The sequence below is a fragment of the Sarcophilus harrisii genome, chromosome 2 (assembly GCF_902635505.1).
Source record: "Sarcophilus harrisii chromosome 2, mSarHar1.11, whole genome shotgun sequence".
Lineage (NCBI taxonomy): Eukaryota > Metazoa > Chordata > Mammalia > Dasyuromorphia > Dasyuridae > Sarcophilus > Sarcophilus harrisii.
In genome coordinates, this window is record NC_045427.1 from 336,210,758 (window position 1) to 336,237,534 (window position 26,777).

General features: G+C 35.6%; 1 protein-coding gene across 1 annotated transcript in view; it reads right to left on the reverse strand.

Moving 5' to 3' along the window:
• Positions 1-19,159, reverse strand: part of TMX1 (thioredoxin related transmembrane protein 1) — a 35,766-nt gene extending 16,607 nt beyond the window's left edge. The window contains exons 1-2 of the mRNA XM_031952926.1: positions 18,933-19,159; positions 6,410-6,525 (exon numbers count right to left, since the gene is read on the reverse strand). Of these exons, the coding sequence (XP_031808786.1) occupies positions 6,410-6,525; positions 18,933-19,081 (265 nt within the window). The 5' untranslated portion in view covers positions 19,082-19,159. The remainder of the gene's footprint in view (positions 1-6,409; positions 6,526-18,932) is intronic.
• Between the last annotated feature and the right edge of the window lie 7,618 nt (positions 19,160-26,777).

Here is a 26,777-nt window from a genome sequence, read left to right on the forward strand (position 1 = left end):
CAATATTTTCCCCAAAATCCTCCCCCTTCCTAATGTCCCCATTTCTGTCTAGGGTATCATCCACCCAATCACCAAGACTTGATATCTAGGTATCATCCTTTATTCCTTATTTCCTCCCATCTCCATATTCAATCAATTGTCAAGTTCTGTCATTTCTATCTTAAACAGAACATATGTGTGTACAGGCTCTCATCATCTTACCTATTACTTACCTATACCCTCTGATTGGCCAGCCTGCCAAAAGTCTCTCTAGACTTTCTAGAAAAACTTCCATTCAGCTGTCAGATTATCAAAAAGTACAAGTAAAATAATATTTCCCCCTCCCTCAATCAATAAACTACAGTGTCTCCCTAGCACCTCCATAGAATGAAATAGAATATCTACTATTTGACTTTCAAAACTCTTCATAACCTCACCGCCTTATACTTTTCCAGGCTTTTTACATTCCTCCCATTCCCTACCTGCATTCTACAATCTAATGATGCCCAGCCTCCTTACTGTTACTTGCATCAGACACTATCTCCTGATATCTAGCATTTTTCATTACCTATTCTCCATGTCTACTAAATTCTTCTTTGACATCTCTGCCTCCCTAAAACTCAACTGAAGTTCTATCTTCTACAAAAAGGCTTTTTCTACTTCCTTCCTCTGAAAATATTCCAGAGAGAGGCCTGTGGTAACTGAGTGTGGACCACAATATAGCATTGTCATGCTTTCTGTTGATGTTTGCTTGCATTTTGTTTTTTTGTCTCAGGTTTTTTTCTTTCTAGATCCTATTTTTCTTGTGCAGCAAGATATATTTTTAACATATTTAACATGTATTGGACTACCTGCCATGTAGGGGAGAGGGTGGGGTAAGGAGGGAAAAATTGGCTTTTCAATTTCATGTAATCATCTTTTATAATGAATTCTATCTATTATACCCAAGTAATAAAAGAAATACTTTAATGTTTGGCTTAGTTATTTCCTCAATTTCTTTCTTTAGTGGATATGTATTGTGTGTGTGCACATGCATGTGTATATACATGTATGTGTATTTTGTGTCATATTAAACTACTATACTTAGAATAGTATACTAAAGTATACTTTATCATGCACACTGTATTTTATGATTATTACATATAATTTAGAAATATTAAATTTTTTACATATTTAAAGCTAGAAAGAAAATATTAGAAAAGGAAAATATTAAGCCTAAACCATTATGTAAATGGAAAAAAATACATTCAGTTTTCTGTATAAATATTTAAAAACCATGCAGAATCAATATAAGAAGCTGGAACAAAATTTATTATATATCATATGAAATGAACTTGGAACTTTTTAAAAATCAGTACTTTAGAAAAAGGGGCTAACTCTGGATCTCTCCAGATTACTGGTTATTCTTTATCATTTCTCAGAAGGTAGGGAACAAGACTGGACCACATGATATAGGCAGTAATTTCTGCTTGGTGGCACTGCCTTTTTCAAATAAAGAGGAAGATTTGTCTTGAGAGGAAGATTTACAAAAATAATAAATGTAAGAAGTTAGAAGGGAAGGCATATTTTGAATAAATTACCCAAGAAGTAAAGAAAAAGACAAAGAAATCAATAATTTGAGGGGAAAAAATCCAAATCAAAATACTTGAAATAGAACTAATTGCAGAGAGAGAGCACTGATTTATAAAAAAGATTTATGCAATATATATGAATATATGTGCATATATACATATATCTATACACAATACATTTTATATATAACTATCATTTGGTATGCATAATAAAGATAATGGTTTTCATGGTTTCTTTATGATATAGTTTTCATTTCTCCATCAATATTATGAATTTTTAGTTGTTTTGACTGGTAATAGGATTGTAACTCCTACATTTTGTAGAGAAAGCTAAAAGCTGGGAATGGTCTAAATATAGTTTGACCAATGTTGACATGACACCACTCTCAGACCCCTATTTTAATATGGCTCACTTTCTATTAGGCTATCCAATCAGAGTTGACTGCCATCCCTTAGGTATACCTACTTTCTGAAGGTTATATAAACAACCAAATTGTCAAATGACCATCCTTTTAATAGTAATTGCTGGCTTTATTAATAAAGTGATTAAATTACCCAGAAACTTTGTCTCTTGAACTTTTTTAATTGTCACTTTACTATAAGGTCTTCTTCACAAAAGCCAATATGATCTTATCTCTGGGTTTCATGCATCCTCCCTCTGTTCCCAAAATCATGATTGGTGCTATATGTCCTAGGAGATCATCCATTCCTTCTTCTCAATCAGGATGCTGCTATGATGATAATCTCTCAATGTACAAGCTTTCCTCAAATTAAATCATGAAGTCATGAAGTACTCATTTTCCATAATAGTTATACTATACCTTTTTAATCCATGAGTTTTTTTTTTTTTTGTTTGTTTGTTTTTTTTTTTTTTAAGGAGATCTTCCAATGTAAGACACACATATATCCTGGAAGACTTCTACTTCATCTTCCATGCTTCTTGAATTTCTCCTCTTTTGCTAAGAGACAGTAGGAATAATCATTTCGTTTGTGGCAGCCCTCTTTGTAGTGGCTAGAAACTGGAAACTGAATGGATGTCCATCAGTTGGAGAATGGCTGAATAAATTGTGGTATATGAATATTATGGAATATTACTGTTCTGTAAGAAATGACCAACAGGATGATTTCAGAAAGGCCTGGAGGACTTACACAAACTGATGCTGAGTGAAATGAGCAGGACCAGGAGATCATTATATACTTCAACAACAATACTATATGATGACCAGTTCTGATGGACCTGGCCATCCTCAGCAACGAGATCAACCAAATTATTTCCAATGGAGCAGTAATGAACTGAACCAGCACCCAGAGAAAGAACTCTGGGAGATGACTAAAACCATTACACTGAATTCCCAATCCCTATATTTATGCCCACATGCATTTTTGATTTCCTTCACAAGCTAACTGTACAATATTTCAGAGTCTGATTCTTTTTGTACAGCAAAATAACGTTTTGGTCATGTATACTTATTGTGTATCTAATTTATATTTTAATGTACTTAACATCTACTGGTCATCCTGCCATCTGGGGAGGGTGGGGGTAAGAGGTGAAAAATTGGAACAAGAGGTTTGGCAATTGTCAATGCTGTAAAGTTACCATGCATATAACTTGTAAATAAAAGGCTATTAAAAAAAAAAAAAAAAAAAAGGAATAATCATTCCTTCACTATTCTCCTATGAATTCAGTAGGGATGTACTATATATTTCCATACTCCCTCTCTCCTTTCCCCTTTATGCAACCTCCTATTCTGTGATTCTACACCACAAAACACACTGGTTATTGAAGGGACCCCAATCAATCAATAAAAATTTACAAAATGTTTACTATGTGGCAAGCACAAAAAAATAAAATAAAATCATCACAGTGCTTCAATTCTGCTCTTCCTTCTTCACCTATTTCACTGATATCTTGAATTCTCATAATCATTTTTTTATTCCTTGAACAGTCTCTTCCTTTTAACTAAAAGAAAAACACACTTCTAAACATGGGGTGATTGTGTTTTCATTATTTACTGTTTAAACAGTTTTATTTACCTATTAAAGGTTTCTATTATTTGGAGTACTTAGAAATCTAATTCTGCTTATTTTTTTCTTTCTTTCTTTTTTGCTGAGGCAACTGGGATTAAATGACTTGCCCAGGGTCAGGCTAAACTAGGAAGTGTTAAGTATCTAAGGTCAAATTTGAACTCAGGTCCTCCTGACTTCAGGGCTTGTGTTCTATCCACGGCCCCACTTAGTTGCCCCCTTTTTTCTTTCTAAGAAGGCTTCAAATTCTTCCCTTGTTAAATATCCTTCCCCCCTATCCCCCCCATTAAGCATTAGCTTCAGATTTGCAAGGCATACGGCATTCTGAGTTGCAAACTTGAATTCTTTTTTTGGAGAATGTATCGTCCTATTCTCCTGCAGTTTGTCATGACTACAAAATGATCTTGAATTAAAAACTCCTTACTTTCCTATTTGAAAATCTTTGTCCTCGTGATTTATAAGAAGTGTTAAACATCAAAATGATTAGATTTAATGACTTACATCTTGGGTTTTGAACAGTGTGTTTGTGTGTGTGTGTGTGTGTGGGTGTGGGCTCGTGCGCGCTTTCTCAAAGCAACCTGTGGATTCTCTAGATTGATGCTTTGCTGTCTATATGGTGAAGTTACAAGCAGTTTTTTTTGTATTATTTCCTGCACTGTAGTATTCAGAATGATTTGTTGGTCACATTCTTCTTGGAAATAGGCAATGTCTACATTATCTCTGAATATGTTGGTGCAGGAATCTTTACAAACTGTTAAGTCATTAGAGTTGATAGAGACAATAATTATCTAATTTAGCATGGTTCAATATGATTAATCTGCTCCTATGAGGAGAGATGTTATGGGCCAGAACTTGAAACAAGGTACAAAGTACAACTGATAGACAATAATGCTTGTGTTCACACCTTTAGAGAGCTCTTATAAGCAAGAAGTATTTAAGTACTCATTGGAGTTCACACGTTTGGGAGATTTTAGGGTTTAGTATGAGATATCTGAATTCATACCTCCCTTGAAGCTCTTAGGGCCAGAGAGCACGCTGGGAGATATCCCACAATCCCACTCTCAGAGAAGCAGAATTAAATACAGCTTCAGTGAGCCACTCGAGATTAAGCACTCTGGGAGATTGAAAGCCAGAAGCCCTCTCTCGGAGGCAAGAGAGATTCACTGCATCTTCCACCTTGGTGTTGGCTGGAGGCTGAAGAAAGCAGAGGCAGAAGCCAAGGCCAAAGCTGCAAGAGCTCTTAGAACCAAGCAGAGAAATAGGCCTCTGAGCTAACCGGGCTATACTGAAGGACACAATAAAAGATCTGAACTTTTATCAGCTGGCTGCAATTTTGGGTGATTATTTACTTGTAACTGAAACTAAAGCTGCCTCCAGAAAACCTCCCCAAAAAACCTGCTCTCAGAGAGAACCATTATTATATTTTAAAGAAGAAAAACATCCACATGTTGGTTTCAAAAATATGTATCCATGGCTTGCATGGAATTCAAGTAAGTATTCTTTGAACACTGTTGCCTTTTGTTTCTCTTTTGATTTCAATATTTTTGTGTTCCAAATTTGTTAATCTTTCTTTCCTTGCTTATTTCTTTAATATGAGTGGAATTGTTTTCTGTCTTTTCATTCTCATTTGAGAGCTCTAATTTCACACAAGATTCATTCCCAATTTCTTCTTTTATGTATTTCATTTCTCTTTTTTTAACCTCTGGAATATTTCTTGTTGAATCTTCTACATTTTCTGCTAAGAAAGCACAAGATTCTATATTTCATCAGATATTTAGTTCACTTCTCTTTGTATATCTTTAAGAACATTTTGTATTTTCTAAATTATTCTCTTCAGAATTTCAACTGTTAATTTATCAATCTACTTATGCTCTTGAAATCTTTACTACTTCAGTCTTTTTCTTTCTGATACTTTTTTAACAACTCACATTATGATCCCTTTCCCTTTGCTGGTGGGTACCATTCCTAGGCTTGGAAGCCTAGGTTGCAAAGTTGGCTCAGTCTCCTTGTATTAAAGGATATTTGGTTTGCAGGTCTGGTCCCTATGTAGAGAAACCGCTGAGGAAAGAGGATCAGAGCCAGCTGGTACTCTGCCCCGAATACTCCTTCAATTCCCATTCTTCTTGGTATGGCATTTAATGCTTTGGGAACAGAGAGGGACAGTGTTTCAGACAGAGTCTCAAATCCCTGGTCAAAAGACAGAAAATTTTCAGTCTTCCTACCCCTTTCCATTTCAGCTCCATGTAGCTGAATCTGTGACTTTTGTAAGGGTGTAAGGAGAGGAGTATGTTTTGGAAAAGTCTCTATACAGTTCAGAGAAAGATTCAAGATTTCTGCATAAAAGTGGATGTTACTTTATCCTTCTGCCACACCACATGGAAGTTGGGGGGTAAAGAATGCTGAATCTGTTAAGGACTGGAGTCCTCTGGTATTAATATTATCATGAGGAATTTCACCTTGTGGAATTTTCTTTCTCCTTCAGATTTAGCTGTAATTATTCTACATTCTTCCCTTTTGGGGGAAAGTTAGTTACTTTAAGTAACTAAATGCTTTCATTTAGTTGCCTGTGGGCCTTATTTTTCAATTATTTATTAATAATATAGAACTTCAGTTTTAAAAAATTACTTATTTGACTGGATGATTTCTGAGGTACCTTCAAATTCTGAATTCTATCATTCCAAATACTATTCAATAAAAGTGGACAAACTATAATGTATGAATACTTTAATAATGTAACAAATAGTATTTCATTAAACCATTCAACCATATCACAGTTCAGTAAAATGTTTATAATGTTGAAAAACTCTCTACAAATAAAAATGGAGTAATCATACCTGGCTGCTCTGTGACATCCACTTTTGCAATATTAACCCCAAGATCTTCCCCCCATTTTGCAAAATCTTCCCACTCTGGCTGAAGGTTCTGACAAGCAGGACACCATGGAGCATAACTAGGAGAAAAAAAAGGTAAAACACTAAAAATACAGATGGCCAAGAAAAAAGAAAACAACATGTTTTTTAAGTTAGGATTTTTCTTGATTCAGAAAATGCTATTTAGATCTTATGTAGTTATTTTTAAAAATCTGATTCACAGCAATAATTTTCCATTTTTCTTCTAAAAGATACACAATCCAGTTTATTTTGAAAATGATGAAAAACTTTCTAATTCCTTCAAATTTTGCAGATTTTGAAACTACATAATCTAAGATTTAAAAATCTAAACTCTGGGGAAAATTCAACTTAGCTATATAAAGAAATTCTTTTAATAAAATTCATGACAAAAATAGCAAAGTGTTAACAAATGTAAATTATAGCATACAAATCTAAATCTCTAAAGGAGTTATCTATGGGCTGATCATGCTTATAGTTTCTATAAATGAATTAGAAAATAAATGAAAATGACAAAATATTAGCTAACAATGCTTTTTTTTTTTCTTTTTTCTTTAATTAAAGCTTTTTATTTTCAAAACATATACATGGATAATTTTTCAACTTTGTGTTATGGGCCAGAACTCTGTACTTGAAACAAGGATTCTTACAAAGTGCTAACTCCAGTGGAATGATTATCTAGTTTAGCATGGTAATTAAAAGTTCACTAGTTCAGTACATGAACTTAGTATTTAATATAGTTCTAAAAGATTAACACCTATTCTACAAGATTCACACCTATGATAATATAATTAGAATAGAGCATATACGCTGGGACAAACTCAGCCAGGATTGGTCTCAAAGACACATTGATTCCATCATCCACCTTTATGGTGGCTGAAGGCTGGAGCACAAACTCTCGGACTCTTGGAGAGAGATTCACTCCATCTCACACAACTGTGGTGGCTGTCCTCCTGCTTCCCCCACTGAAACCAAGACTCCGGAAGGCCTCCAAAAAAGGTAGCCTGGGCCCCAGGCAAGGAAACTAAATTGTGAAGGAGATAATAAAGGATTTGGACTTCAAAACCTGGCTATTCTTGTGGTGATTAACTACTGAAACAAGGCTGGTCCAGAGACTTCCAGAAAACCAACCAGAATACTACGTACAACACTGACCCTTGCAAAAACTTTTGTTTCAAATTTTCTCTCCCTTCTCTGACTCCCTCCTCTAGATGGAAAGTAATCCAACATATGTTAAACAACTAACAATGCTTTTTAAAAAATTATTTATCACAACTAAGTAGAATTCATTCTAGGTTCAACAACTGAGAAACTGTAATGTTCTGGTTAGCTCTCGGGAAATGTAATGTTCTGTCTGGCTTTCTGGAGGTGCTCGGAATGGGCCTTGGTTTAAGCAGAATAATTACCACAAGAATAGTCAGGAACAAAATTCAAAGTCTTTATTATCTCCTCCACAGTCTGTTTCCTTCGCCTGGGGCTGGGCTAGCTTTCTGGGGGACCTTCAGATGGGCCTTGGTCTTAGTGGAGGAATGCAGGAGGCAGGAGAGCCACCAGGATGGTGGGAGATAGAATGTCTCTCTTCCAGTCCTTGTTGGTCCTTATATACTCTATTATAATTAATCATCATTACACTAAGCATGGTGAACTTGGAGAACCATGACATCACCATGCTAAGCACTAAGTATATATGTAAATTAGATAACCACCATCTCATCAATTCCTCTGAGTTAATACCTTGTTTCAAATATATTTCTTTCAAGTATACATACTTCTCTAGAGTTATGGCCCTCTACAAGAAACTATAAATTTAATAAAGTAAACGGAAAAGTATCAACAGATACAGAAAAAACCTTTTACAGAAATCAAGGTGACTATTTATGGTAACTTTTTTTAATCGATAAAAAAGAATAAGAAGGAATTTTCTTCTTAATATCTTCTATATTTCTCAATATAATATCTCAAATACAAATCTTCCTTAAAGCAAAAAAAAAAAAAAAAAAAAAAGATACTTGGAAGAGTTCAAAATAGGCCTAAACTTCAAATGAAAGAGAAAAAGGTACTACAGGTATAAAAAATGTTTTTATGATGGTCAAAAAAAACAAAAACAAAAATCCCGGAAACTAAAGAGATGCCCATAAATTGACAAATGGCTTCACCAAATTATTTTATAAGTGTAATAGAATATAATTGTACTGTTAAGAAGAGAGAAAATGGTTTCAAAGAAACATCTCAAGATTTGAATGAACTGGTATACAGTGACTGCCAAGATATTGGATCACTACCACCATCTGGTGCCTTTGATAAAGTGCTGCTGAATGAAACTGGAGAAAATGATGAAATTGTACCAATTGCATCCACTACAAGTTTATGTTAAATATTATATTGTTACTTTATATGTCACCTCAATTGTGCCCTCTCTATAAAAAGAAAACTCCTTTACATGTTTCTTAATTAGCTCACCAGCCCCACTGCTCTTCTAAACCTTCTCAATCCTTCAACAAACCTATCTGGTTTTCACTCCCTTCACCCTCTCAGCTGAGTATCTTGCCCTGTAATTTGCAAAAAAAAAAAAAAAATTGAGGTTACTTACTGAGAGCTCTCTTCACAAAGCCCTCTACATTCCTTTTTATCTAAGAGACTAGCCCTTTGCCTGTTCTATCACTTATTCTTTCTTTACTGACTACAAACATGCTCATTCATGTCTTCCCTATCCTCAAAAAAACCCTCATTTTGAGCCATCTATCCCCAGTTAACACCCTCCTCTTTTCTTTTAAACACTGGAAGGATGTTTATATCATATAGTCTGCCCTCTGACCTAATCATTCAACTGGAACTACTCTCTCCAAAGTTACCAGTAATTCCTCAAATGCTAATCTAATAGCGCTTTTCTCAATCCATATGATTTTTTTCACTCTCTGCAGTATTTTATGCTGTCAATCACCCTTTTTAATATTCTCTTTTTAATATTTTTAATACTTTTTTTTATTCTTTTTAATATTCTATTTTTCTTACATCTCTTTGACACCATTCTATAGCTACATTTTCCTCCCTGAATAGTCACTTCTCAGTTTCTTTTGCTAGAAATTCAATCAGAGCCCTCCCATTGACCACAGGTAGTCCCCAGGGCTCTGTTCTCAGTCTTCTTCTTTTTCTATTCTATTTCACTTGATAATCTCATCTGTTTCCATGGTTTCAATCTCACCTGATGATTCTCAGTTATAAAAACTAAAAATCAATTCAAAGATCATTCATAGAATATAGAAAAGATTTAAGGCAAAAAATAAAATAGATACTTTTGTGTTGAGTTTTTAATTTGCTTTGCTTTGTATTTGTTACAAGAAATTTTTCCTCTTTTTCCCCCGAAGGGGTATGGGATACAAGTAAGGAAAACAAAACTGTGAAATGTTACATGGACTTTCAAGATCAAGTTATTATTGAAAATTCCAGCAAAAGAAACTGAATAGTGGCCATTCAGGGAGGAAAATGTAGATATAGAATGGGTCAAAGAGATGTAAGAAAAATAGAATTTTAAAAAGAGGGTGATTGACAGCATAAAATAATGCAGAGAGTGAAGAAAATCAGGACAGGAGTAAGGTATGAAGAAGAATCTGAACCCACAAACCTTTTAAGTTAGCTGATAGTGGGCAGAGTCCAGCAGTAAAAAACTAAAACTTCAAGGTGAGGCAAGTAAGTATATAGGTATGTTGCTCAGAATGAAATTCTGACCCAAAAAAACAAAACTTAGACTTCATCATGGATCCACTTTGGGAGGATTGAAAAGTTACAGATAAATTCTCAATCTCATCTGTCCCTGAGATTTTAGGACAACAATCAACATCCCAAGAAAGAAACAGCAGGGCTCAATCAAAAACAAACTAAGCCCTGAAGTTCTCTGAGAAATGCACAGAGCTCAGTCCTAATACAAAATCTAAAATTTAAAAGTAGGCTAAAAAAATTAGTTTAAAAAATCCCATAGGAAACAATAGACTGGGAAATCATTTTTTACAGTCAAAGGTTCTGATAAAGGCCTCATTTCCAAAACATATAGAGAATTGACTCTAATTTATAAGAAATCAAGCCATCCTCCAATTGATAAATGGTCAAAGGATATGAACAGACAATTCTCAGACAAAGAAATTGAAACTATTTCTAGAAATATGAAAATATACTCCAAGTCATTATTAATCAGAGAAATGCAAATTAAGACAACTCTGAGATACCACTACACACCTGTCAGATTGGCTAGAATGATAAGGAAAGATAATGAGGAATGTTAAAGGGGATGTGGGAAAACAGGGACACTGATACATTGTTGGTGGAATTGTGAATACATCCAGCCATTCTGGAGAGCAATTTGGAACTATGTTCAAAAAGTTATCAAACTGTGCATATCCTTTGATCCAGCAGTGCTACTACTGGGCTTATATCCCAAAGAGATACTAAAGAAGGGAAAGGGACCTGTATGTGCCAAAATGTTTATGGCAGCCCTGTTTGTAGTGGCTAGAGCTAGAGCAGAGCTTTAAGATCAAATAAATAAAATAAAAACAAACAAAAAAACAAGCAAAAAAGTCCTCCAAAACAATAATTCTCCTCCAAAACATAATTCTCCTCCAAAACAATAATAAATCCAAGAGCAGTAATGAACAATAGAGCAGTAATGAACAGCTACATTTAGAAAAAGAACTCTGGGAGATGACTATGAAGCACTACATAGAATTCCCAATCCCTCTATTTTTGTCTGCCTGCATTTTTTATTTCCTTCATAGGCTAATTGTACACTATTTCAAAGTCCAACACTTTTCATACAGCAAATTAACTGTTTGGACATGTTTACATATATTGTATTTAACTTAATATGTATTGGTCAACCTGCCATCTGGGGGAAGGGGTAGGAGGAAGAAGGGAAAAAGTTGGAATAAAAGGATTTGCAACTGTCAATGCTGAAAAATTATCTTTGCATATATCTTGTAAATAAAAAGCTATAATAATAAAAAAAATAAGAAAAGAAATAGATCCAGGAGGGATTATTTAAGAATTATGGTATCATGATCCTAAACATCATCTTTCAAGAAATTATCAAAGAAAACTGTTCTGATATTCTTGAACCAGAGGGTAAAATAGAAATCAAAAGGATGAACCAATCATCATCACAAAAATAAACTCCCAGGAATATTATAGCTAAATCCAGAACTCTTAGGGTCAAAGAGAAATTACTTCAACTAGTTAGAAATAAAACTTAAATTAAAATACAGTAGAGTAACAGTCAGATTCACACAAGATTTAGCAACTACCACTTTAAAGGAGCAGGGGTATGATATTCCAAAAAGGAGAACTGGGATCACAACCAAGAATAACATAAGCAGCAAAAATCAAACAGGACTTAAAGCTTTCCTAATGAAAAGAGCAGGGATGAATAGAAAATTTAACATAAAAACGTAAGTCAAAAAAACAAAACAAAACAAAATCCTGATAACAGGGATTCATAAAAGGTTCAATAATGTTAAATGATTACCTATCTATATGAGAAGATGATATGTGAATCTTCTAAGAACTACAGAATTATTAGAGAAGTTAAAGGGAATATACAGAGAAAGAAGGAATGAGTCCCTTATGTTGGGATGATATAAAAAACAAACAAACAAACAAACAACCAAAAAAAAAAAACCAGACAGGTAAGAAAAAGAGATGCCCTGAAAGAAAAAAATATTTCATTGAAAAGATCTACCCAAGGAAAAATTTTTATACTAGAAGGGAAAATGACAGGGGCAAAATGGAGAGCAAAAGCAACACCTGAACCTCATTCACATTTAACAAAAAGGAAAATAAATACAGGTAAAGATACTGGAAGAAAAGAAAATAAAAAAAGGTAGACGAGAGGTGACAAAAGAAAGGCAGATAAAAGAAAACAGTGGTAAGGAGCAAAACAATATTAAAAGAGGGACAGGATAAAAAGTTACAAATTTTTCTCTCTCCCTACCTTGTCTCCCTACTTCAAGACAACAAGCAATCTGATATAGTTTATATATGTACAATCCCCCCCTTTTTTGGCAAGGTAATGAAAGAAAGCTAGCAAAAATCCAGAGTTAGAAAATGTACCATCTTATATGAAGAATGTCAAGAATACCAATGTCTTTTGCTAGATTTCTAGCAAAGTACACCTTAACATGAAAAGAGCGGTAAGGTATGGCCACAACAACCCATGATTTATATTTATGTATCCAGATCAGCAGATGAGACAGAAATACATACACTCACATACATATAAGCACATGCATGAATATACACAGCTTAACTGCTCTCATATCTATATATAGACCTTAAGTGAGGCAATATGATAAAGAGAAAAAAATAACTTGGGATCAGAGGACACAGCTTACAAGGTGTCTTTGGGCAAAAGTCAAAACCAAAACCACTAAATAGGAAATACAAAAATTATGCATGCAGAGTATTTTTTTAAGAATTGGAATTTTTTTTTTTCATTTTTATTTTCCCCAGTTACATTTAAAACAAAAAAAAATTTTTTTGGTTACACATGTACATTCATATGAGCCATGTTGGGAAGGAAAAATCAGAACAAAAGTCAAAAAACACAAGAAAAAAAATGAGAAAAAAAGTGAACACAGAATGTGTTGATTCAGTCTCCACACTTCTCTGGATGCAGATGGCATTTCCACCCAAAATTTATTGGGCTTGTCTTGCATCACTATACTGCTAAGAACCAAGTCTATTTTAGTTGATCACTGCACAATCTTGCTGTTGCTGTATACAATGTTTTCCTTGTTCTTATGCTGAGTATCCCAAAAGACTTACAACTCTTTTATAAAAGAGTAAGCAAGCATCTGTTTATCATTTTTTCTTGGTTTAATCTCTTATTCACATCAATGTAACTGATTCACAGTCTATCTATATAACTTTTATCAGTTATATTTACATGATCCCTCTAATTTTGAGTTGAAATGTTATCTTTTTCCTTATATTAAAAATTCTGTTCATAGGCAATGCGCTCCAAATAGTACACAAGAGTATTGGGTGAACTCAAATGAGTTCAAAAATCAAACTAACTTTAATCAAACTAAAGTTGATTAAAGAAATGCAAATTAAAACAACCCTGAGGTACCACCTCACACACCTAAGATGACAGGAAAGGATAATAAATGTTGGAAGAGATGTGAGAAAATTGGGATGCCAATGCATTGTTGGTGGATAAAATAATCCAACCACTCTGAAGAGCCCAAAAGGCTCTAAAAAAATATAAGTCTGTATCCCAAGGAAATCATAAAGAAGGGAAAAGGACCCACATGTGCAAAACTGTAGCAGTCCTTTTTGTGATGGCAAAGGATTGGAAAATAAGTAGATGCCCGTCAATTAGGGAATGGCTGAACATGCTGTAATACATGAAAGTAATAGAATATTACTGTTCTATAAAAAATGACAAACAAGCCGATTATAGAAAGGCCTGGAAAGATTTACATGAATTGATGCTGAGCAAAACAAGCAGAACCAGAACAAACAACCAGTACATTGTACACAATAACAGCAAGAATGTGGGATGATCAACTAAGAAAGGCTTAGTTCTAATCCCAATAGACTTTGAACAGAAAATGCCATCTGTAACCAGAGAAAGAACTAAGGACTAGAGAACTAAGAACTAACGTAAATCAACACATGTTCATTTCTTTTTTCTGTTTTATCCCAGGCTTTTTTCTTATTTGCTCTGATTTTTCTCTCCCAACAGATAAAACAATAATATTAAAAATAAACTAAGAAAAAAATAAAACAAAGTGGCACCACAGAGAAAAGATAAAGGATTATAGTATCCCCTGTTTCATGAACTTTCATGTCTTAAATACAGAAAGTGCTAAATTAAAACAATTTTGAAGTACTTACTTCATACCTATTTAATTGGCTAAGATGAAAGAAAAAGATAATGATCAATCTTGGAGGAGATGTGGAAAAATCAGGACACTAATGCATTGTTGGAGTTAAAAAATTATCCAATCATTCTGGAGAACAATTTGGAACTGCCCAAAGGGTTATAAAACTGTGTTCCCTTTGATACAGCAGTATGATTATTGGTTCTATGTCCCAAAGAGATCATAAAAGAGGGAAAAGGATCCATTTGTGCAAAAATGTTTGTAGCAGCTTTTTATAATGGCAAAGAAATTAGACATTGAATAGACTGAACTGGGAAATAGCTGAATAATTTATGTCATATGAATGTAATGGAATATTGCTGTTCTACAAGAAGAGAGATGAGCAGGTGGCAGCTCTTTGTAGTGGCCCAAAACTGGAAAGTGAGTGGATGCCCATCAATTGGAGAATGGCTGAATAAATTGTGGTATAGGAATACTATGGAAATATTATTGTTCTGTAAGAAATGACGAGCAGGATGATTTCAGAAAGGCCTGGAGAGACTTACATGAACTGACGCTGAGTGAAATGAGCAGGAACAGAAGATTATATACCTCAACAACAATATTACATGATGATCAATTCTGATGGACGTGGCCCTCTTCAACAATGAGATGAACCAAATCAGTTCCAATAGAACAGTAATGAACTGAACCAGCTACACCCAGTGAAAGAACTCTGGGAGATGACTATGAACACTTCATAGAATTCCCAATCCCTCTATTTTTGTCCGCCTGCATTTTTGATTACCTTCACAGGCTAATAGTACACTATTTCAAAGTCCGATTCTTTTTACACAGCAAAATAACTGTTTGGACATGTATATTTATATTGTATTTAACTTATACTTCAACATATTTTGACATGTATTGGTCAACCTGCTATCTGTGGGAAGGGGTGGGAAGAAGGAGGGGAAAAGTTGGAACAAAAGGTCTTGTGATTGTCAATGCTGAAAAATTATATATCTTGTAAATAAAAAGCTATATTAAAATATATTTTTTTAAAAAATTTTAAAAGTGATGAGAATTTTTTTTCCTGTTTGATTTGATTTTTACAGCAAGATAATTGTATAAATATGTATGTATATATTGGATTTAACATAATTTCTATCATACTTAATATATATTGGACTACTTGTCATCTAGGGGAGGGAGTAAGGAAAGGGGAGGGAAAATTGGAACACAAGGTTTGGCAAGGGTTAATGTTGAAAAATGATTCATGCATGTTTTGAAAATAAAAAGCTTTAATAAAAATTTTTTTTAAAAAGTGATGAGCGGGTTGATTTCAGTTAAGACTTACATGCATCTGAGTGAAATAAGCAGAACCAGGAGTCTATGGTACCAACCAGAACATGGTACACAATGACAGCAAGATTATGTGATAGTTAACTATGACAGATTTGGTTCTTCTCAGAAATGCAGTGATCCAAGACAATTCCAAAAGATTTGAGATGGAAAATGCCATTCACATACAGAGAAAGAACTATGGAGACTCAATGTGGATCAAAGCATACTATTTTCACCTTTTTTGTTTGTTTTCTTTTTCATTGTCTGATCCCTTTTTAGTCTGATTTTTCCTGCACAAATGACAAATATGAAAATGTTTAAAAACACAGTACATATAGCTATAGTACATATATATATATATATATATATAGTACATAGTACATAAAACAGTAACTATAGCTTGCTGTCTAGGGGAAGGGACGGTAAAGGGAAGAAGGGAGAAAAAATCTGGAACAAATTACAAATATTACAATTTGTAAATTACAAAAATAAATGTTAAAAACTATCTTTACATATATTTAGAAAAATAAAATATACTTGAGGAAAATAGATAGGAAGTGCTAGAGCAGTAGAAAACTGTCAAATAATGTAGTTCAATTGGATCATGTGAGATACTATACAAATTAGCACTTTATGCCTTAAAATTAGATACGTGACTTAATTTGGGAAGTATGCTTTTTGGAATAATTCAAAAAGTTTGCGCTATTTGGTTTTCTGGATAGTCTCCTGACTTTGGCCCATGGCTGATTCTTGTCCCCATTGTATTGTGAAATTCCAAAAGAATCAAACACATTTGTAGTACACATTGCTGACTCTTACCCACCTAGCCCTTGTTACATTGTTATAATGGACTCTATATTAACTCTCCTTTTGTTCTGTTGCTGTGATAATAAATTTCAACAAGTACTTATTATTCACTACTATGTGCCATGCAATGAACTAGGTAAATTTGCTGGGAATGTGACAAAAAGCAAAATAGTTCTAGCTATAAAAACAAAAGTTACTTAAATTCAGTGCATTCAAGGAGGGAGAATACTAGAACTGGGACTTATAATGTGGTATTACAGCTGTACCTTGAAAATAGTGAAGGCTTCAATATACCTTAGGTGAGGAGAAAGTATATTCCAAGTATGAGATATAGGCACTGCAGAAGGTTGGAAACAAGAGACAGAGAACTGTGTTGAAAAGATAGTAAAATGAAATAAGTATAATGAGGCTGGAAAAATAAGAGATTAAATAGGTTGCAAAAATAATTAAAAGTTAGTTTATCCATAAGTGAAATGAGCAGAACCAGGACATCATTGTACACAGTAACAGCAATATTATATGATGATCAATTTATGTGACTCTAAAAATGAAATGACTGAGGCCAGTTCCAATGTCCATTGTGTGTGATCAATGATCAATGAAGAGAGCCATCTACACCAAGAAAGAGGACTGTGGGAACTCAGTGTGGATCACAACAAACATTCTCATTCCTTTTGTTGTTGTTCACTTGCATATTGCTTTCTTACTCATTTTCTTTCCTTTTTTGTGATTTTTCTTATGCAGCAAGATAATTGTATAAATATATTTACATATATTGGATTTAACATATATTTTAACATATTGGACTGCTTGCCATCTAGGGGAGAGGGTAGGAGGAAGGAGGGGAAAATTTGGAACAAAAGGCTCTGCAGGGGTCAATGTTGAAAATTTATCCATCCATATGTTTTGAAAATAAAAAGCTTTAATAATTTTTTAAAAGCTAATTTATTATTTCTAGCCATACAAAAAGATGTTCCAAATCATTATTGATCAGAGAAATGCAAATTAAGACAACTCTGAGAGTTGAGAGTGGTGGTCTACACACCTCTCAGATGGGCTAGGATGACAGGAAAAAAATAATGATTAATGTTGGAGGGGATGTGGGAAAACTGGGACACTGATACATTGCTGGTAGAATTGTGAATGAATCCAACCATCCTGGAGAGCAATTTGGAACTATGCCCAAAAAGTTATCAAACTGTACATATCCTTTGATAGAGCAGTGTTACTACTGGGCTTATATCCCAAAGAGATCTTAAAAAGGGAAAGGGACCTGTATGTACAAAAATGTGTGGCAGCCCTTTTTGTAGTGGCTAGAAACTGGAAATTGAATGGATGCCCATCAATTGGAGAATGGCTGAATAAGTTGTGTGGTACATGAATGTTATGGAATATTATTGTCCTGTAAGAAATGACCAGCAGGATGATTTCAGAAAGGCCTGGAGAGACTTACATGAACTGATGCTCAGTGAAATGAGCAGGACTAGAAGATCATTATATACTTCAACAACAATACTATATGATGATCAATTCTGATGGATTTGGCTTTCTTCAACAATGAGATGAACCAAATCAGTTCCAAATATTCAGTAATGAAGAGAATCAGCTACACCCAGCGAAAGAACTATGGGAAATGAGTGTGGACCACAACGTAGCATTTCCATTCCTTCTGTTTTGTCCGCTTACATTTTTGTTTTCCTTCTCAGGTAATTTTTACCTTATTTCTAAGTCCAATTTTTCTTGTGCAGCAAAATAACTATATGGATATGTAGACATATGTTGTGTTTAACATATACTTTAACATTAAAAAAAAAAAAGCTAGTTTATCCTAAATGTTGAATTTTCTCATTACAATAACACAAAATAAAAATATGCTGAAAATATCCATTTTTACAGTGATAAATAACAACACTTTTTATCCATAATTAAAAACGGGTTGTATGGAAGGAAAAAAATAGAAGGAAAGAGGAGGGAACTGGCAGCAACTGTTATCAGAGTGGAACTATATATACTTCAGGTTCACCTCTGCTGTAAAGTGTGGCTAAGTACCTAATAAAATACCTCATAAAGGTACATGTGAGGAAATGATTTTTTAAAAAACTTCCTCAAAACCCAAGACGCCAAAATGTGCATCAGAAACAGTACAACAGTTGAAACAAAACTAAGAAACTGGAGAGAAATAGCGGAGAGAAGCGTGAGAACATGGCTCTAAAGAAACGTGAGATTCCTCTAAGACAAAGTGATGGGAAATGGAAAACAAAGCAGGCTCCCCAGTCGAAAGAAGTTTTGAGCATTAAGGGTAGGGAGAATCTGTAGGGAAGGCAGCGAGTCAAAAATATTCTCAGAAGTCACGCGGCAATGGGGATGGAGGTGGGAGAGGGGGAGCTCCAGGAAGTCAAAGAGAGCGAGGATAAAGGACTGCCCCAGAGGGCAGAGGAGCCTGGGTTTCCTACTCCGACACTCACAACTCAATCATCCATTCTCCTTCCAGGAGCTCCTTCCAGTTCTTGTCCGTGATGATCCTCACTTGTCTCCACAGTCCCTGGATTCCCGGAGTTGCACATACCAGCAGCAGTACTATTAACGTTAGCAAGGAACTGCTGGACGGCGCCATTTTTGCTGATGCACACCCCACCAAGAGCAACAGTTAGTGTCCACACCTCCTCCCGCAGGGCCCCGCTCACTGCGCATGACATCACCAAATACTCCGGGGAAGCGGCCAGCCTGGTATCAATGCGCCTGAGTGGAGTGATTTTCCCGCAAATAGAGTTTGTTTACTTGCAGGACAATAGCTGCTGTTGGTCCGAATCTTTTTTTTTTTTTTTGTGATAAATTTATTTTTTTTTAATTTTTATTTTTTTTATTTAATAGCCTTTCATTTACAGTATACATGCATGGGTAACTTTACATCATTAACAATTGTGTTGGGCTGAATCTTAATAGCTTTCTGCAAATGTCCCCTGAAGAGAGGAGAAAAAGTGGTTGTAGGGATGAAAATGTGAAAAAAACCGATTGTAGTTTATTCTACTCCAGGCGAAAAATCTCAGCCTCTTCTTAAGTATATTAATCTCCCACTAGAGGTCCTGAAAGGCATAAAGAAGGCAAAGCAAAAGCAAAAAACAAAAAACCCCCAGCCATTTGAAAAGCCACATTCTAGGAACATTCTTGAAAGCGCCCAGAAGAGGGGGCCCCTACTTAAACTGGCAATGGAATATGTGATGATGGCATTAAATAGTGCTTACTATTTGCCAGGTATTGTGCTAGGTAGTTTCAGATTGCTGTTTCATTTAAGACATCAACTCTAAGAGGTAGCTGGCATTTGTTATCTCCATTTTACATATGAGGAAGCTGTGGCAAATGGAAGTTAAGGTCATACAACTAATTAGTCTGAGGTCAAATTTTAACTCCTGACTCCAGGATCAGTGCACTATCCAATCTGCCCCTTAATGAGGAAAAATTACTTCAAGTTCAAGGCACTCTATGAATACTCTACTTGCACTGGCTCATCAATCCTCTCTGATAACCTTTGCCAGAGGAAATAATTAGCTCAAAGCAATTACATTTACTGGCATTGATAAGGTTTAGATTTGGGGTACCCAAATGAAATTAGGGTTACTGGTGGTCAGAGAGTTAAATAAGGTAAATGAGATCTAGTGAGTGGCGGTGAAAGAGTCCCCTGTAAAGGAATTTACACTCTGGAACACCTAGATTGATAAAAGAGGCTTATTATGGGGATTCGAAGTACCGTTAAAGTCTAGTTAGTAAAAGGTGTTAGGTAAAGAGAAGAGGGCACCAGAAACAGTATTCCAGTGGGCAGAGTCCTTGGGATGCCAAGCATGGCATAGCTGGCATGTTGGCCCCTCTGCAATAATAGCTTTCTGCAAATGTACTATGAAAAGAGGAGAAAAAGTGGTTGTAGAGATTAAAATGTGAGAAAACTGGCAATGGAAGTTTGCCAATTCTTTTATAATAGGAGATTATAATCTCCTCTTGGTTCTTTTATAATAGGAGATTTAGCTAAAGGGGCCCATGGGTGGAGTCCCAAATTAGCTCAGATCCCGCGGGGGCTTGGACAAGCCTGGATCTCCTATTGGAATTCAAAAGGGCACTTTTGAATCCTGGTCAACCAGGATTTGTGAATCAAAGGTCCTGGCTTGGTGAATTGATAATGCATCAGCTAGGAGGGGTTGGGAATCAGAAAAGAATAAATCAATCTGAAAGGACTAGTTTCTTACAGGGACCACACCCACTTCATTATGGAACATCTTGAACTATAATAAAAAAAATACTCATTTCCTACATGCCTGGGCATATTCTCACATAAATACACAAAATGTCAATGGAAAGAATAGGTATACATAGCATACAAGTAAAAGGCATACCTTTAATGCCTTAGGAAGCATTGTTAATAATAAGGCTATTTACAGCAAGCTATCTAAAACCCTTAAAAAAATGTGTTTTTTAAAGTGCCACATAAAAATACCAGCAAATTTGGACCGTTCAACAATACACATTTGATTGGAAAATATCAGTTTATGTCCCATCCCTAAAGTAAGGCAATACCAAGGAATGTACAAATTATTCAAAAATAATACTCATTTCACATGCCATCAAGGTCATGATTAGAATTCTGCAAATTAAGGTTTATCATGAGGTAAACTAAGAATTACCAGAAGAGCAGGATGTTTTTTGATGACAAAGAGGAACTAGAGACCAAAATGCTATCATTCTCTTGGATTATGGAGAAAGCAAGTAAATTCAGAAAAATATCTACTTCTGCCTCATTTACTATTCAAAACAAAATGTTTTGAGGAAGTCCTCAAAAATACAGGAGTACCAAATCATCTTACTTGACTTGTGAAGAGCCTGTCTGTGAGTCAAGAAGCAACAATTAGAACCCGTTAAACTCAAAGAGCTTACAGAGGATATAGGCAAAAAATATTCTTTGTTTGGAAAAAGGAAGCTAGACATGCATAAGAAGATCTCCTCTAGGAGGTTCACAACAGAGAGGCTAAACCTTGATGCATAGGAAACACATTGAGCTGTAGCCATGGTAATTTCAGGGACAGTGGGGAATGGGAGTTATAGTGACAATGAAGCAAATCTGATTCATAGAAGGGCTTCATGAACATAGTTCTTGCATAAACTTGTCCAAGATCAGGGACTGCTTGGGACTAGTATGAAACAATTATGTGATTTTATTGCACAATAAAATGCAGAGTTCATCCAGAGATAAGTGCAAAGTATTGTTGTTATACCAAGCTCAAAGCACAGCTTGCTTGCTGGGCCTAAACTCTGGAAAATTAAGTGTTTCCTAATAGCAAAATCAGAGAAGTGAAAGAGAAGAGCGGTCTTGAAATGGGGATCTTGACATGTTGGAGTCCAGCTCCTGTAGTGAATTAAGGGTGTGGAAACATACTGGAGCCAGGTGGATAAGTCCGGATTATGGACACTTCAAAGTTTATTGATCAGATATATATATATATATATATATATATATATATATATATACCTCAAATGCTCATAGGCTTGATACAAAGTTAACTCTTTGAAGTTCCTATAGTTTTCTCTAACAAGATCTACTGAGATGTAAATGATTAAACCCCAGATTTTGTTTAATTAGACAGAGATGCAAATAATTGAGACACACATCAGGGTAAAGTTTATCATACCACTGTCTCAAGTATCTTTCTCCCAAATGCCTTTGGTCTCTTTGTGGACTCATTTTCCTGTCCTAAATTCAAAGGTTTGCCTTTAATCCAAAGAGTATTGTTTGCATTTTGCTTCAGTCACTTGATTATTAATTTATTATATTGAGAAGCAGTCTCTACTATTTCAATAAAGGAGTTTTAGTGAGCCAGGCTACTGTAAGATTCAAAACCTGGAATGGATTGTTACCTTCTGGCCCTCTACACTGACATATCCCCCTTTTGGCCAAAAGGAGGGGATCTAAAAGGACTCCTCCCATTTTGGCCAAGAAAGGAGAGGAAGCAATAAGATAAGATTCCATGAGAGGCTAGTTGGACCAGGAAGAGATGTTGAGGTGAGGGACAACTATGGGCTTAGGTTGGTGAGTTTGGGAGTGAAGGTGGTAAATCCAACAATTTGTTAGGCTTTCCCCCTTAGTAATGAAAGAAGTTAGATGAAGAATGGCATTTTTATCCCAGGAGGTTAGTTAGTAATTTAATTTAGTAAAAATCAGTGTTAAAAATTTTTCCTGACATTTAACTGGGAGGGAAATACTATTTTTAAAAAACTGCAAAAAGGTTCTAGCTTTCTCTGCATTTGTGTTTATTTGAAAGGAAATATTCTCTTCTTGTAAAGCTTTTGCCTAGTGTAAAAGGAAAGTGGGTTAAGTTCAAAAAGAAAGAGAGATCAGAGGTTCATGTTACTTATTTGCTAATTTTATGGCTTACCGGTAAGGTTTGAGGGGTGGTCTATTCACTATTGTCTCAGGAACTTGGTTAGCACTGATCAGCAGATTATCTGGAACTGGTTTGGTTCTGATCAGCAGATTATCTATCTGACAATCAGCAATGTTTGTGGGACTATCTTAAGGTCAGAAGACTTTAGAATCATTGACAGAAAAATTGTTAGAATGATAGCTATATTTCCCCTAGAAACTATATCCTATCAAGTAGAAAGTTTATTTAGCCTTGCTAAGAGAAAATTACAGCCAAATTTTTGTATTTGGCTATTACGTAGGAAAATTCTAAAATTGTTAACTCAGTCATTTGAAGTTATTGTCATAATGTTAAACCTAAAATTAGCAAGTACTCTGTGTGGAACAAGAGGGATGAGGTGAAAGCCTTATCAGTTCACCATCAAGTGTGAGATGTTGCAGCACCCTTTTCCCCCTTAACAGAGTGGGGAGAGGTATCAAACAGCACAGCCCACAAAAACACTAAGAATAGTTGGGGTGGGCAACAGCAAGTTCAGCCTCTTCCCTGGAGTCTCTGTTAACTCTCTTTAATTTGTAAGCTTGTCAGTTTTCTTGAAACCATCAGGGTAAGCAAAGTCATCAGCTCTGAGAAATAAGCCTGTTTACGATGTATAGTTCCTGAACTAGGAATGTGTTTACTAAAAATCTATAAGCTTATTTTATGATTGATCCTTTGCACCAGGATGAGTTTAAACTCAAGAAAAAGAAAAGAAAAATATATTAAACAAAATCTCCTATGTGTGTAAGTTCTGGTAAACTTTTAAAAATGTATCTAGCCCTATGCTGTGATTAGTAGAATTTGCTATTAGAGATAAAATCTCTTGAGACTGTAACTGATATTTTTTGAGCTTTGAATATGGATATGATTGACTGATATGTCATTAATCAGTAACTCACCATTTGAGAAAAATGCCATGAATTACTTAGAGGGATACCATCCTGAACTGTCACAGGTGGACATCTTATCTGAGCAAGAGGTGGGAGAACAACTTTAGTCTCTGTTCAAGGGTAGACTCTTCTGACTCAGTTTCCCAGTTGTTTCTTTGTTTCCCATCTGATTATTCCTGAGTCTGGTTATGAGGTGGAATTATTACTGCATGATTAGTTGTCAAAAGAGCTATGCCTTCTCCTATCATGTATATACTCTCAGGTTGAAACCGAAAGGCACTATTTTGACGCTATTATCATCATGTCTCTGCTTTTTCCTCTTATAGCAAATTTCTATAATAAGAGCAAGTGGTCAATAGAAACCATGAGCACATTATAAGTATTCTAAGGGACACAATGGTTTTCTACTTTAGATCTTAAAGATGCTTAATTTTGCATAATGTTGCATACAGACTCAGAATTTCGTTGTGTCTTTGAAGGGGCAAATTCAGGAGAATGTAACCTCAACCAATGAATATGGATAGTCATGTCCATAACATGAAGATAGTTCAGTGCTTCTGTGACAACCCCCACTATATTTGGACAGGAACTGGCTATCCAGTATGTAGATGATATCTTGATCTGCAGCCCAATTCTAGAGGCTTTTCTGGCTGCATTCATAAAACCCAAATTTTCTGGTCTCTTAGGGTGATGGTTTCTTTGTCTAAAAGCCCACATTGCTTATCAGTCTGTTAAGTATTTGGGTCATGAATTAATGCCCATTCACTCACTGAAGCAGACAATCTTATCACTTCCTAAACCTTCCTCAAAGAAACAGCTGCATACTTTCCTGGACATGGCTGGATTTTGTAGAATCTGGATATCTATTATTGCCAAGTCCTTCTATGATTCTGTTCAAGGTTCTGACACAATTCCTCACAAATGGGGCCCTGATCAGGCCAAGGCTTTAAAACCCTGAAAGCTAAACTTATCTCTGCTCTGGCCTTAGTCTTATCTAAAGTCTTTTACTCTGTATGTTAATGAAAGGCAGAGTCAGGTAACAGGGTCCCAGGTAGTCCTTAGGACCAATTACCAGAAAGTTGGTGTCTTTGGGGTGACGCTCCTGCCTTAGAACAGTGGTTGCCTCAGCCCTTCTAATTGAGGAAGTCTCTAAGCTCACTCTAGGCCAAACCCTATTGGAGGTAACCCCCTGTTAAGGTTGGGAAAGGAGGGATACCAAAAGTTTGGAGTCACAAGGTATCTCAAAAGAATTTGCAAGCTTGAACCTATCTCCTAGTCAAGGGGCTAAGTTTTATTGAAAGTAATGATATACCATTACAAAGCAGATTGAACTGTATGGGAATTCAGTAAAGAAACAGAAGCAAACAAGATATTTTTATCCAGCTTCTATCATAGACATGCCAATTCTATGGCTCAAGGGTAGGATTAGGAAGTAATCTCCAGATGAATTGAGGGTGGTCTCCAAAATTTTATTATCATTGACCAGCTCATCAGTCAGCAATGAACTGAGAATTAGTCTATTCAGAATCAGACAGACTAGGCATAGAAGTTTTCCAAAGCCAGAAAATTTAAGTCTACTGATTTATTTATTAGAATCGAAGCCTCCCAAGGTCAGGGAACCACAAAACCACCTCTATATTTCTCTAGAAGCTACATAATATCATTTCCCCCCCTCAAGCAGTTTGTGCCCCAAATTCATTTGGGACAAAAGGAATGGATTTATTTATTAGAACAGAAGTTCTTCTGGAGCTGTTTCATGTTGATAAGGGGCATAAAGAGGGTCCAGATTGAGGAGGGAAAGTAAAGTGGCTGCGGCAGCATTCAATGACGTGCTGAGTGTCAGAATCAGTTAGCTAATGATAATCAGGGTGAACAAATAGTTCATAGCTTGGAGCCCGAAGGAAACAAATCTCACAAGTGGGTTAAAAATGAGCAAAAAGGATAATTAAAGTGGAGTTAGTAGGGACAATTGCCAGGAATCTCACCCAGAGAAAGGCTGCAGGGGAAGATGAGGCTATCTTGAATGCCTCTTGCCAGACAGCTTTTCCTAGAGTAAATGCCAAGGAATGTTTTCCCCAAAATCCCTGCTTTTTGTCTCCTTGAAGGGGTGGGGACAGTGTCTGAAGCAGTGGCATTATACACAATGAAAAAAGGACTCAGATGACCTAAGATGCAAGAACCATAATGTTTAAAAAGACATTTTTATGCTTATGCTTAAGCTTTATGCTTAAAAAGCATCAGGTAGAGAGGATGATCTGCAGAGTGAAGAAAATAATCTTAAATGGGTTTTATCTCCTTTAGCAAAAACCTGAGCCTTCAAGGAAGATTTTTACCCAATTAGAAAAGGTGACAAAAAACAAAAAGCAGTTTGAAGCCCCTGAGAGGGGACACATGTAGAGAATTCATCTGCCAGTCCTTTCCTAAGTATGTATCCCTCCTCCAGATAGGCTTTAGGGTGTGGGGTTTAGCAGCCCTTTCACAAATTGGGCATATTTGGCAAATCTGTTTAATTGTTTTTCCTAGGTTTCACAAGGATTGGAGAACATGATTTTTCCAGTGAGTATGAAGAAGTTTCAAGGAAGGTGATATAGAAACATTATGAGCCAGTTTGCCAGACTAATTTTGGAATAGATATCCTACAATTATGATCTTTCTGGCAAGAAACAAAGGATAGTTAAAGTCATTCCCCTCGGGGGTAGCTAGTACAAATAGGGTGGCATCTAGGTTAGGGATGGTGACATTTGGGAAAGGGGTCTTTGCAAATAATGCATCAGGTCACCTATGTGGACTGCCTTGAGGATGCCAAGGGCCCACCCAACAATCCTGAATGCCCCCATTGCCCATGGAGTTCCTTAGCCTGATTAAAAACTGGCAGTTCCGAGAGAGCTGAGGAGAAAATACTAAGAGCAAAGCTCTTATAAATAACAAGTAATAAAGAAAGCTAATTTTAGGTGCCTCAGCCATGAAGGCTGGGCCTTAG